At 26.1% G+C, this 12609-nt stretch overlaps 2 protein-coding genes across 5 annotated transcripts; one reads left to right on the plus strand and one right to left on the minus strand.

Moving 5' to 3' along the window:
- Window positions 1–797: 797 nt before the first annotated feature.
- On the plus strand, window positions 798–1712 carry LOC119671667. The gene is made up of 3 exons (XM_038082414.1): window positions 798–983; window positions 1037–1344; window positions 1404–1712. The coding sequence occupies exons 1-3, from the start codon at window positions 926–928 to the stop codon at window positions 1488–1490; spliced, it is 453 nt and encodes a 150-aa protein (XP_037938342.1). The 5' UTR covers window positions 798–925; the 3' UTR covers window positions 1491–1712.
- A 3150-nt stretch (window positions 1713–4862) lies between these two features.
- On the minus strand, window positions 4863–11631 carry LOC119670580 (endoplasmic reticulum resident protein 44). 4 transcript variants are annotated; one of them, XM_038080887.1, is made up of 9 exons: window positions 11408–11631; window positions 11162–11237; window positions 7487–7578; window positions 7030–7423; window positions 6890–6940; window positions 6065–6331; window positions 5784–5982; window positions 5030–5179; window positions 4863–4948 (listed from the first exon to the last, which is right to left on the minus strand). In XM_038080887.1, the coding sequence occupies exons 1-9, from the start codon at window positions 11447–11449 to the stop codon at window positions 4945–4947; spliced, it is 1275 nt and encodes a 424-aa protein (XP_037936815.1). In that variant the 5' UTR covers window positions 11450–11631; the 3' UTR covers window positions 4863–4944. The 4 variants fall into 4 exon arrangements, with proteins under 4 accessions (XP_037936815.1, XP_037936814.1, XP_037936816.1 ...); XM_038080886.1 differs by having other exon boundaries at window positions 4865–5179; window positions 11408–11630; XM_038080888.1 differs by having other exon boundaries at window positions 4865–5179; window positions 6917–6940; window positions 11408–11629.
- Between the last annotated feature and the right edge of the window lie 978 nt (window positions 11632–12609).

A 12609-nucleotide genomic window follows, 5' to 3' on the forward strand; every position in this document is an offset into this window, starting at 1 on the left:
ATTAATTATTGCAGTTATTTTTATGATTCTTCATAGTTTTTAAAGTTTAATTATCAATTTAGTTATACTAATAACAATTCCTTAGAAAATAATTCGTTTGCAATTAAATATGTTATATAATCGAAATTATAACCAGCGATCAATTCTTTATATTGTTGTCATCGATTGGTGAATCTGAAATAACTTCTTCAATCGAGATTCACTTTTAGTGCTATTCTCACTTTCGTTTGGTAAATCTCTTGCGAAATGTATAACACTTGAGATTAATTTATAACACTCTAGATATTTTGCTAGGGCACCAATATTATGCTGAAATTAAAAGCTGTTTTATATGGCATGATAAATAAAGTGTGATTTGATATATGTATTGATGATATATAAAAATATAAACATTACTACAAAAATGTGAGAATACTTTAAAACTGTTCGATTGGGCAACAAAATTTGACGGATCGAGAGTAAAACTAGATTCAATCCAGATTTATGGTGAAAATGCTATAAGGAATAGCTTTATTGATTTTAGCTGAAAGTAATAGAATAAACACAAACATTTCTTATGACCTACAATTAGTAATTGAACAGTTTTAAAAATGTAAACCGTTCGTACTATTAAGTAAAATTGGGAATTGACCTGATTATGTAGTTTATTTCAAAATAATTTAATAATTAATTTTTTATTTCAATTCAACTACAATTATTTTTTAATAAAGTAAATCAACATAAATTTCTATATTTTTTTATTTAATAACTATCAATTAATGAACTCCAAATTAGCACAAAACAGAGGCTTAATTTTATAACACTTTCAAATACTACGCTGTGTAGGGGAGTGGTTATAATGACAACTGACTAAGCATTGGTTCATCGTAAACAAGACATTTGTTGGATTATTTTTGTTTATAATTTACTTTTAATATAAAATAAGATGGATGCATGGAAAATAGTTTTATTTGTTGCAATATCCATGTTCTACTGTACTCAAGGTAATAAATATATACTTAAATAATTATATTCTAATAGCCACACCTTTCAATAGTGAACTTCGTGGCTGGCTTAGAATGTTATGTATGCTCGAATCAAACGGGCAATACAGAGAAGTGTCTAAACACTATTAAAACCTGTGAACCAGGTGAAGATGTTTGTGGTACTGAAATTCGCTGGGGCAGTATGCCCTATTTTTCTACTGGCGCTGGTAAGCAATATTATGTATCGAAACGCTGCATGACGAAAAACCAATGTCAACAAAAACGAAACCGTTTTATGCAATATTGTACACATATTTGGTATGAAGATTGGGCGTGTGCAGAATGCTGTCCAGGTGATCGTTGTAACTACTTTGTAATAGTAAGTTATAATATAATTTAAAAAATTTAGTCCTTTAAAAATATATTCTTTTTTCGCAGAGTTCCTCAACAAATGTACAACATAAAATGCTTGCTTTATTATTATGTGTATTTAGCGGAATGTTAATTAAAAAATTGTTTCATTAATAAGTAGACAAACAATGTTGTAACTCACATTCCAATAGTTTACAGAACATTCAGATATAGCTTTATTTTAGCGCACAACATTCGAATATATATAAATCAAAAGTGACCTTTACATATCAAATAATATGAGAACTCGAATAATTGTCAGATTATATTAATTTTATATCTCATACTGTGAGTGAATAATACAAATATTTAAGTAATTTTTGTTTTAATGAGCAATTTTTATTTATATATTTTTGTGCGATCTAATTGGTTAATTAATTAAATATTACTTAATTTTTTAAATTAGTTTCATAAAGAGGTTTTTCGAACAGTAGTGAACTACAATAACAAAAATTAATTTTATATTATTTTAATTAATTGAATTTTTGGCTGACCATACAGCTGTTCCGAATATTGTTAAATACCCATCATCAGTGGTCTTGGAAATAATTCTTGTATTTCATTATTCGTAAATAATTTTTGGAGACTTCAAGTACCAGGAATCGAACTCGTGTTCTGCCAAATTTGAAGCTCAGTTAGTTTCAAAAATATATTTTATTACTGCCGAAAAGTTGTGTATTATTAACCATTCATCAATTATCCCGTACAAAAATATATAAATATTTAATTAATTAAAAGTTTTAACTCTTTTTATATAATGCATATAAATAAATATTTAAAATCAATATTAAAAAATAAAACATTCACCAATTATCCAGTACAAAAATATATAAAAATTCAACTAATTAAAAGTTTTAACTGTTTTTATATAAAACATATAAATAAATATTTTCGTTTGTGTTTGTTATATATTGTAATGATTAGTTTATTATTTTAAATACAATTTGTAAAATGTTCTTGTTCAATTTATATTCATTTAGCTGTGACAATTATTGTAAACACTTAAAACTTACAGTATGACCTGTAAAATTATTGTTTATTATATATGACTCTAAACATATTGTTATTGTTACTAAAATAAATCCGTCCATTTTTATATATGAAACGATAGAAGTTAATATGTAAAATAAAATTTAGAATTAATTTTTATAATAAATAAATCGAAAAAATTTTTTAAATATATATTTATAATCCAGATTTTGTTTTAATTACGGTGGTATAAAGTGTTATAATATGTTATAACATTTTATATAATTAAGTAAAATATTTCATAATTTGAATAGTTTAAGGATAATATCTAATTTAAGTTAATAGAGAAGAATGCAGAAATGTCGTAAAACAAACTTAGGTCCTACATGGACTGTAAAGCTATGGCTGATGATGATGATTTAGTTTAAGTAAAATAAGTATTTAAAGCCTTTTTTTTTGAGGGTTTTTTTATTTTATATATATTTTTTAAATTTTTGTTTTAATAAAAAATTTGCGTATCTAAAGTATTGTTATCATGTTAAATATTTAAATTAAGATTATAATAGAATATTTCATAGTAGAATTAAGAAATCTTCCCATGACACTAACCTGTTTCCACCTCGTACTAACCTGAGTGACTAAGCGTTTAAGAGCATTCTCAATAAGTGAAAAAAAATAATTTAGTTACAAGGAATCAACAATCTAACAAAGTTTAATTTATAGATTACTCTTGTATTTAAAAATTTTTAAACATATTTGCAGATGCTAGATGGCTCGAAAACGTGACCGACGACATCAGAAAAATTGGTATCGAAAACTGGATATCTAGCACAACATGCAAAGCAGAATGGAGAAAGTTGGTTGATGCAGCTAAAGCTCACCCCGAGCTGTAACGCTGATGATGATGACGAATTGCAGATGCTATTTAAACTCTGAAAATCCTTTTTCCACTACTTAAGACTCAAAATAAATTTGTTAAGTTGTTACTTCTTCTCATTACTTTTTAATAAGACTTCAGAAAACCATTCTAAAGTACAATTTTACTAATTCTTACGGATATTATAAACTTTCCTTAATCTATTTTTTTTTAAAAATATACGAACTTAATAGGGTAACTATTTCCATACTGAAAATAGTATTGTCTTAAAATATTTTAGGAGTTTACGCTATGAAAGTCGTTAAAAACATCGTTACGGTATATCAAATATATGTTACGCTATTAATTTAAATAATATATTCTCCAGTTTTAAGTTTTACTCAAAGTTAAAACTATCTGCATTCTGTACGTATAATATTTTTGCAGTATAAGTGAAACTTACCTTGGCTGCGTGTTTTTTTTATTGCAGTGATCTTGCAGCGCTAAACGGTCAGTAGCACATCAAATATGTATTGATTCATTCAGTTTTTATGAGAACACGTATCATATATCTTTAATCTCAAATCTTCGCGACTTCTGTGCACTAAACCGTACGTTCATATTCAACTTCATACATAACTGCTAAACTAATTAACAAATAAGTGTGTAATTTGTATTCAAAGTAAATAAATCTAATTAAAAACAAAAAATAAAATTTAACTTTTTCGAGATTTGATTTTGTAGTAGTTTTTAGCTTTGACTATTCTTCAGTTATAAATCGTTTAAAGATGGAAGCTGAACAACCACGTTCGAGTACTGAAAAATACACTATAAAGTAACCATTTGAATTAAAAAACACATTAATAGAGACTAATAATACATTTCTAAATAATATATAATTTATTGTAATTGCAGAATTGTTAGAAAAGCAGATGTTCTTCCGGAAAAACGACATAAACCACGACTTATGCATAAAATAGCAAACAAATTTGTTAGTGTCACCCATTGGGTTTTAACTTCACGCTTACTTCTGTAAACGAATATAATATATTGTGAAATAAATACAAAAAATATGTTTTATTCTTTGTTTTAAATTATATTTTTATTGTAATATTAACCGAGATAAAACTGCATTGCCAATAAAAATTAAGAAAATATAAAAGCTATTTGAAATTTTAAAACAAGCACACATTGGTAAGAAGTATTTACAATTTTATTATTTATTGAATTAATTTAAAATATTCTATGTGGATTTTATTATTCAATATTTTTTCAAAAGTAAAATCTAATTAACTAAATATTTATCAAGCTGATTTCTAACTGCTCCTACTATTATTAACTGAATTTTTATTAAATACGTTAAATCTAAACTGAATATTGGATGGATAGTTAATTATTTAAATTAATTACTATAAAATAGATTATTTTGGAATTCATAGTATATACACAGTTTTATTATATACTCATAAGCAGTTATGAATAAAATATAGTAATTTCTTATTTTTTAATGAGAAAAAGATTTTGATTTAAATAAAAAATTTCTATAGAGTAGAATTTAAATTGTAACAAAAAAAAATGCAGATTTTAAAATATTTGACATTTTTGAAATTAACAATTTATATATAAATCACATATCTTATAAAAATAACAAAAAATATATAAAATATTCAAAAGCAAAAAGAGCACACAATTATATTCAAAGAAAATAGTTTTTCTGTTAACATCGCCTTCTTGATAAATAGTTTAGCTATATAATTATTTTATAAAAAAAATTTTATAGTTAAAGTTGTTGGAATAAATAAGGAAAAATACTAAATGAAAGATTTACAATTCATCCTTCCCAAGTAGTGTATAACGATTTTTCGAAGGACCTAATTTTTTGAATGTAGATTCTGGCGGCGAAGTTTGTTTTCCTTGTACATGAACTGCTTCTGTTTGTACATCATTGTTTGATGGATCAGGTCCATAATGGAATTCTCTGTAATAAAAATTGCGATTGTAAATAAATTAGTTATTGTAAAATTGGATTTTTATTTAAAACATGTATGCACTTCTTAAAAGCTTTAAATGTAAGTAGTGAAAGAGGACTGAATAATATTCTCTAGAGAAACTTATATATTGAAAATTTTTTTCCTAAAATCTATTAATACACTTTAGTAGTCGTAATTCAACCAGTATTTACTGGTCTCTTTTATGAACATAGGCAAAATCACGGAAGCGGAAAGCGCAAAAAATATTTAACAATAGTTTCGAAAAGAAGGAAGTTGTGAAGAGGAGGATAAAAGTGCTTTATATCTGGTTTGTAACTACTCAACGCATGCGCACCGCCAATATTACGGACTGTTTTTTTGAAGGATCTTGGCCTTCCTCCACGATCTTCCTCTAAAAATCATTAAAAGCTTTGCCAAAGGTTCAATGTGGTTTTCAAAGCTCTGAATTTTTTATATGGTAACACAATATAATATAACCTAACCTTTAAAAAGAAGGCTATAATGTTTCTTAATAATTATTTATTAATAATGCGTATAGTACATTTCATAAATGCACTATAACAGCAATTACTATATACTATGATCACATACCTGTGCAATTTACCGCTATATAAGTCTTCCAAAAACTGCTTAAGTTTACCAGGCACATACATATCTTTAAAATTAGGGAATAAATACATATGTCTAAATGAATCTATCGCGATCAAAGGCAAATCATCTTCCGATTTACCCAGATGATGTAACGGATGTGCAAATCGTTTACCATCAGCAGTGAGGAAGTTGATATTTTCTATAATATAAAAACGTTAAATGAAATTAAATTATACCATATATAACATTTCTATATTATTACTTAATTCAAATCAACTTACGTTTCTCACTTAATAATTGACTATCTATTATTGCTTTGTAATCTTTTATAGAGTTTGTATCATCAGGGCGATGGAATAATATCAAAAATGGTAAACCCTCTTCTGTTAGTTCTTCAGCATTTTCAAAGGTAATTTCCCGTACTAATGGTACACATTTTTCTTGTACCCAAATTTTTAGTTCATCAAAATTTTTAAGATCACCTTTATATGTTTCATCATTTTCGTGTGAAACAGCAACATCAGGCCTGAATACTATGATAGGAGTACCTATTAAAAAGAAAAAACAAATTAACAAAAACACATGATAACTTTTTTAACATATATTAGCGTAAGCACAGTATGAGACTGCAAAGGTCGATTTCACAGTCGTAACTTAAGACTCAAAATTTAATTCTGTCTGAATTAAGTCAGTATAAACACCTAATTAAGTTTAATTTGAATTAAGTTAGCAAAGTTGTTGACTTAATTATGATTTAGCACAGTATTGAGACTTCAGTTATGACTCTGACATCGGACCTAAGAGGAAGTATCGAAGTGTTTGTAGATATTCACAAATTTAATTTTCGATTAAAATACATGCTTTATTATAATTAAAAAGCATGTAATCATTTTATGAATTCAATTAAAAATGTGCCATATTTAATAAAATTAGGTTAAAAGTTATCTTTATATTTAATATAATTAATTCACATAAATGACTTAACCAAAATTTTTTAACCATTACCAACTCAGTAGTGCAAGGATGTATGCAGTGCCTTTGGCGTATTATTATAAATATACATAGACCAATTGCACACATTAAGGAAAGACGAAACAAAATATTACCTAAAGTTAAATTAAATAGGAATTTACCTATAGGGTTATTACCGTCCACGACTTATTATTTAAAGAAATAAATAAATTAGTAAGAGAAAATCATGCTATTAGTATTATAATATTCCATTTTAAATAATTATAAGATATACCTGGTGGATGCATTGCTTGCGCAGAGTCACCAAATCCTACATGAAATTGGCAATCTTCTTTAAGATTTGTGGCAACTTTGCGGAATATATCATATTCAGGTTGATCACGGCGATCAAAATAACCAATGATAATACGTTTTTTAGAATCAAGATTTTCCAAATCTTTCAGTTGATGAAATTCTAGTATAGGATCCTCTAATTGTTTCTTTACAAATTCTACAAACGCTTCAGCGGAACGTTGCCCTCTATATTCTCTTTTACTTACTTGCCCATTGCGGATAATTTTAAGTGTAGGATATTTGGTAATATGAAAACGAGATGCAATTGAAGTTTGACGATCACAGTCTACTTTGCCTAACACTACTTTTCCACCATCTGGAAAAGCCTCCTTAACCTAGAAGTATATAAATATTTATGTATTAACTAATATGTTTTTTAAAAATAAGGAAAATAATACTTTATCTGCAGCTTCGTTGAAAATTGGTGCTAAAAGATTACTAAAACGACACCACTCCGCATAGAAATTAAGGAATACTAATTCATTAGAAGCTGTAAGAGAAAATGTAGATTAAATAATTATGTATTATTGTTGAATTAAATTATAATTATTATAAATATATGGTATATAAATTATATTATGTAAAACTAAAATAAATTTAGCACTATGTAATATCATTAAGATTAGTTTAATTAATTAATAAAAATATTATTAACGATATGGATAAGGGCATTCGCGAGAAATGTGTTTTACTGATAATAGTTAATTAAATGCTATAAGAACAATAATTATTATGTCGCTGCATTTTTACATAATATATACATAATAAAGAAATAAATTCTTTTAATAATACATTTTAAATTATTGACGAAACAAAGCATTTAAACACAATTTCGCTTCTGAATAGCGATTGAATAAAAATCGAATAATGTCGCTCCTGGCGCTACATTATAGATTATATAACACTAGTGAGTTCATTAGATTCCAAACACGTTCCCTTCACAGAACGGATATGTTGTTGTTGTAATCCGGCAAAATATGCTTGTCTAGTCTCTCGGGGATATTTAATCTAGTCTGGTGAAAGACACTTGGTCATCGATTTCGACAAATGGCTGTGCGATATAGGAAGTCCTAGTTACACAAATCGACTATAGTACATAAACAGGTGGTTAGATAGGATGGAAGGATCGTTTGGACAAAGAAAAAAAAAGAAAACATAAGGGAAGAGATAGGTTGTGAGTAAGATAATGAAATGATCCTAAATCCAAATAAAGAAAGATTGACCCTTCAATACAGTGATTCCATAGGTTTTTAAGTTTTTATGTATAGAAAGCCATGAGAATAGTTTGGTGGTGCAATGAGTAGCACACATTAGGAATAAATGTGTCTATATGCGATAAAAAAATGTTTTTCTTCGTAGATATTAAGTGAACATACGATAAGCAGTAATAGAAATTTATATGGACATCGACGTCACATTGACTACATTATAAATTTTGTAACAAACATAATATTACATTTATTATATTTAACAATGTGAAGTGCAAGTTTTTATAGCAAAGGGAACGAATTCATAACACATGCAAATGTATATTACTCTGAATATATATATGTATTTTTATACGATAAATAAATGTTTTTCACGTAGATATTACTGAACACATGATAAGCTGTACAAAAAAAAATTGTATCGACGTCTTCTTGACTGCATTATAAATTTCGTAACAAATATCAAATACGATTTATTATTCTGTTTAGCAATGTGAAAGGCAGATTTACAGTACACAGGATTTGGATTCAAACCTACTGATATCTGGTCAAAAAACATGCTTTAAAAAATTCTGGATCTCTCTATTTCAGGAATACAAGTTTAAACACTCTTTAAATTTAAAAAAATATCTACTACAAGATCCACGTATGAAGTTAAACTCTATATGCAATCGCTACGAAGCAATAGGTCTACCATATATGGCTTAAAACTAGTCGGTTTAACCAAATCTATGTCACTCTCCTGATCTTAGATTAAGTTTTTTAGAGAAGTTTCGAACAGTAGTGAGCTACAACAACAAAAATTATTTTTATATTATTTTTAATTGTTTGAGCTTATTTACACTATCATGAACATGAACATAAACATGAACTTGAAAACCGGTTGCTTATTGATGAGAGAGGGAAGAGAGTGTGATGTGAGTTCATGAATTTCACGCAATAAAATTTGCTGCGTTTTTTCAGCTTGACAAGCATACATATGCAATATTATGTTTTTGTTTACCTTTTAATGCTGAATACTCTCAATTTCTGTGCTCTGCACTACTACACACAAGCATTTTATACGTTTACACAAAACAAAACAAATTTCACGCTCATGAGAGTTAATGATATTGTAAACTGAACTGACAGCTCATGTTGTCGTCAAGTTCATCTCATGTTCATGATAGTGTAAATAGGCCCATTAACGTTAAAAACAAATTTAATATTAACTTTTTTATTTAAAAAGACTCAACTTTTAAGCTTGATCCTTCAACTTTTGTTGAGTTTAAAGTAAACTGTTTGTCAATTATAAGAAAACGATCCTATGTCTATATATATCTCAATTATTTTTAAGCTGTCATTATAATAATAACCCAGGTTTGTAAAAAAATAATATTTTTAAAACTTATGACAGTTTTAGCAGCTTGAGGAAATTAAACACTTATAAACACTTTATATACATATAAACAAGAAATATATATAAGCTTTACTGAAATTCTTTGTTTAAGCCTCTACATAATTAAGTTGTTATATATTCGTCGCATATTCTTATTATTAAGCAATCATTAATAATATGTACAATATCTTGATAACAGCTGTTTAAACATTTTTTATTTTGGCAGAAGTCGTTAAACCAAAAATTCGATTGTTTAAAAACCGTATTTATTTATAAAAGGTAGAGATTAAAATATAAATACTTCTTTGTTATGAAAATTTATTTATTTATCTATTTATTTTTTAATAATTAAGAATTTATTACTATTTAGATAAGTATGTGAGTAACTAATATACATATATCCAATCTTCGAATGCATGCTATTTTCATACAACCAAAGTTTGCAATAATTATAATAACAAAAAGATAATATATGTGTTAGTTGGAAAATGACTTTTTTTAAACAAAATTATAACATTCTAATTACTTTAAAAGCGATAAACATTGTTCCTCTTCAAATAAAAATTAGTAAATAAAACTGAAAACGTACATTTGGTATATAAAAGAGCCACAGTATTGTTGTGTTTCTTATCAGTTATCAGAATAATTTTTTGTGAACATTTGAACTACATTAAAAAATTTTCTTTTTAACTAGAAATTAAAAATTGTTAACTCTTTTTGAAATAATTTTATTGTACCTCAATACTATTATAATATAAGCAAAATTGATAATAGAAATCAAAAAACTGGATGTAGAGTCACTTCTCTGGGTCATATAGTGTTAGTGCTTAAATATATAACTATTACATACTGAATTAGAGACTGCATAGAAAAAGGTTTAATTTAATTAATTTCAGCAAAAATATCAGGTAATCTAAGACACTCAGCAAACCCTTGAGTAATATGAGGAACATTACTAATTTGTTAATAAATTTTATCTTTTTATATAAGAGATAAGTAGAAATTTGTATGTCTTAATGAAAAGAAAGCACTAGATTATTACGTATTGAAATGTATGATTAATATAAAGTTTTATTTTTACATATTAATTAATTAATTATACAAAAAAAAAGTTCAATATTGTTAATGAAAAAAAAAATCGTCTGATTTGATCATTAGAATTCATTCATATTAAAAAAGCTTTCCACTTATTTGTTTTCAAAAGCAATTAGATCAGATATTGAAAAACTTTAGTAATTTTGTATTCGAAATAAAATATTTTTTCTAACGCAACGAAAATCGTTACCAAAAAGAGTAGCACGATAATTATCATTGGTGACAAATGCTAATAGCAAAGCATCAACAATCAGTGAGTGACACGTCAAATTGGTCCATATTTAATTTTTAATTAATAATTTTCTCACACCTACCAATTATAACGCAAATTACATAAATCCAAGTTTGTATATTTTATATATCTATATAGTAAATCTCTAAGTAGAACTTACCTAAAGTCATGTCGATATTATCACTGGTCATGTCGACAGCGCCACTATTAGTTGGATTATAAAATACATAAATTAACTGAAAATAAAAAACATATGTTATAAAACAATTTCGCGCATTTTTGATTTATACCATATATATATTCAATATAAATATTAAAATAAATGTAATTAAAAATTTTTAAAAATTTATTCATATATAAATATGCATTGATTTGGCCGGTTTAAATGTTAATTTAATTAACTTACCATAAAAGCTGTGAAGCAAACACATTTCGACCTGCTCCACATGATTAAATAGATATTGTATTAATTCCCTTATATTCTAAAAATATAAACAAAAAACACTACAGTGCTAAATTTTTTCGATTGCCTGCCACAATTGTTGTCTCCCACTTTTATTAACAAATTTACCACGACGACGACTGGAGCCAGTGATGTGACTTTTAATGAAATTTTTGACAGTTGCTAGTGCTGCCAATTTATTGACATTAAATACAAATTATGCAGCAATTTAATACATCTTCTGCGCAATAAATATATAATATATGTTTATATATATACACATTATTTTATTATTTTTGATTTACACGTGACAATAATACTATGTATGATGTTTTATATAAATTGAAAGAATGGTATGATATAGAGTGTTTGGTGGTCTCTAATATATTTAATGATTTTAGACGATTTTACCTATTAGATTTTCATTCGAATTATTAGATTTTTATTATACTTATTCGATTTATTAGCATTCACACTGTCTTATTTAGGCACTTGTTGATTTCTATTAATGAGTGAATGTACACATTATAACGAGCTTATTTATGCAGCTAATACAGCTGATAGATAAAACGTCACTTAATAATATATCACACAAAAATAAATAATTTTTTGATTGATATATTAAATCATTTATATACATTTTATATATCAATTACATATTTAATTAATAAAAACAAAGATTTTGTTAAATATTTACTTCCTCAATGCCTTTATTTATAACTCAGCAGTTGTTTGTTTACATTTTATATATAAAACATATGACATATAATTCATTTCAAATTTTGGAAATTTCCCTTGTGGGAAATTTATTTGAAGAGTTACATTCGACATTTTTCTCCTTAAATAAACTGATTTATCGATAATCCTTATTAATCCTTATCCATATTAATGATTATAATAAGCAAACCCGCCTAAATGAGAAAGTGTGATGTGCTATTAGACCATTAACTTAAACATATTGTATTTTGTTAATATTCAGTTAATAGAAAAACAGACGATTTCTGATATTCTCTGAATTTACATTTTTCTTTACAGTAACATCAAATTAATAAATGGAATCTTTATAATATTTATACATATAATATAATATTTATATTTTAACTATATGATTTTTATAGCTACTACTATTATTAAAAACCAACAATTCTACCTTTGCGTAATATTTT

This window comes from Teleopsis dalmanni, chromosome 1 (genome assembly GCF_002237135.1).
Source record: "Teleopsis dalmanni isolate 2A chromosome 1, ASM223713v2, whole genome shotgun sequence".
Classification (NCBI taxonomy): Eukaryota; Metazoa; Arthropoda; class Insecta; order Diptera; family Diopsidae; genus Teleopsis; species Teleopsis dalmanni.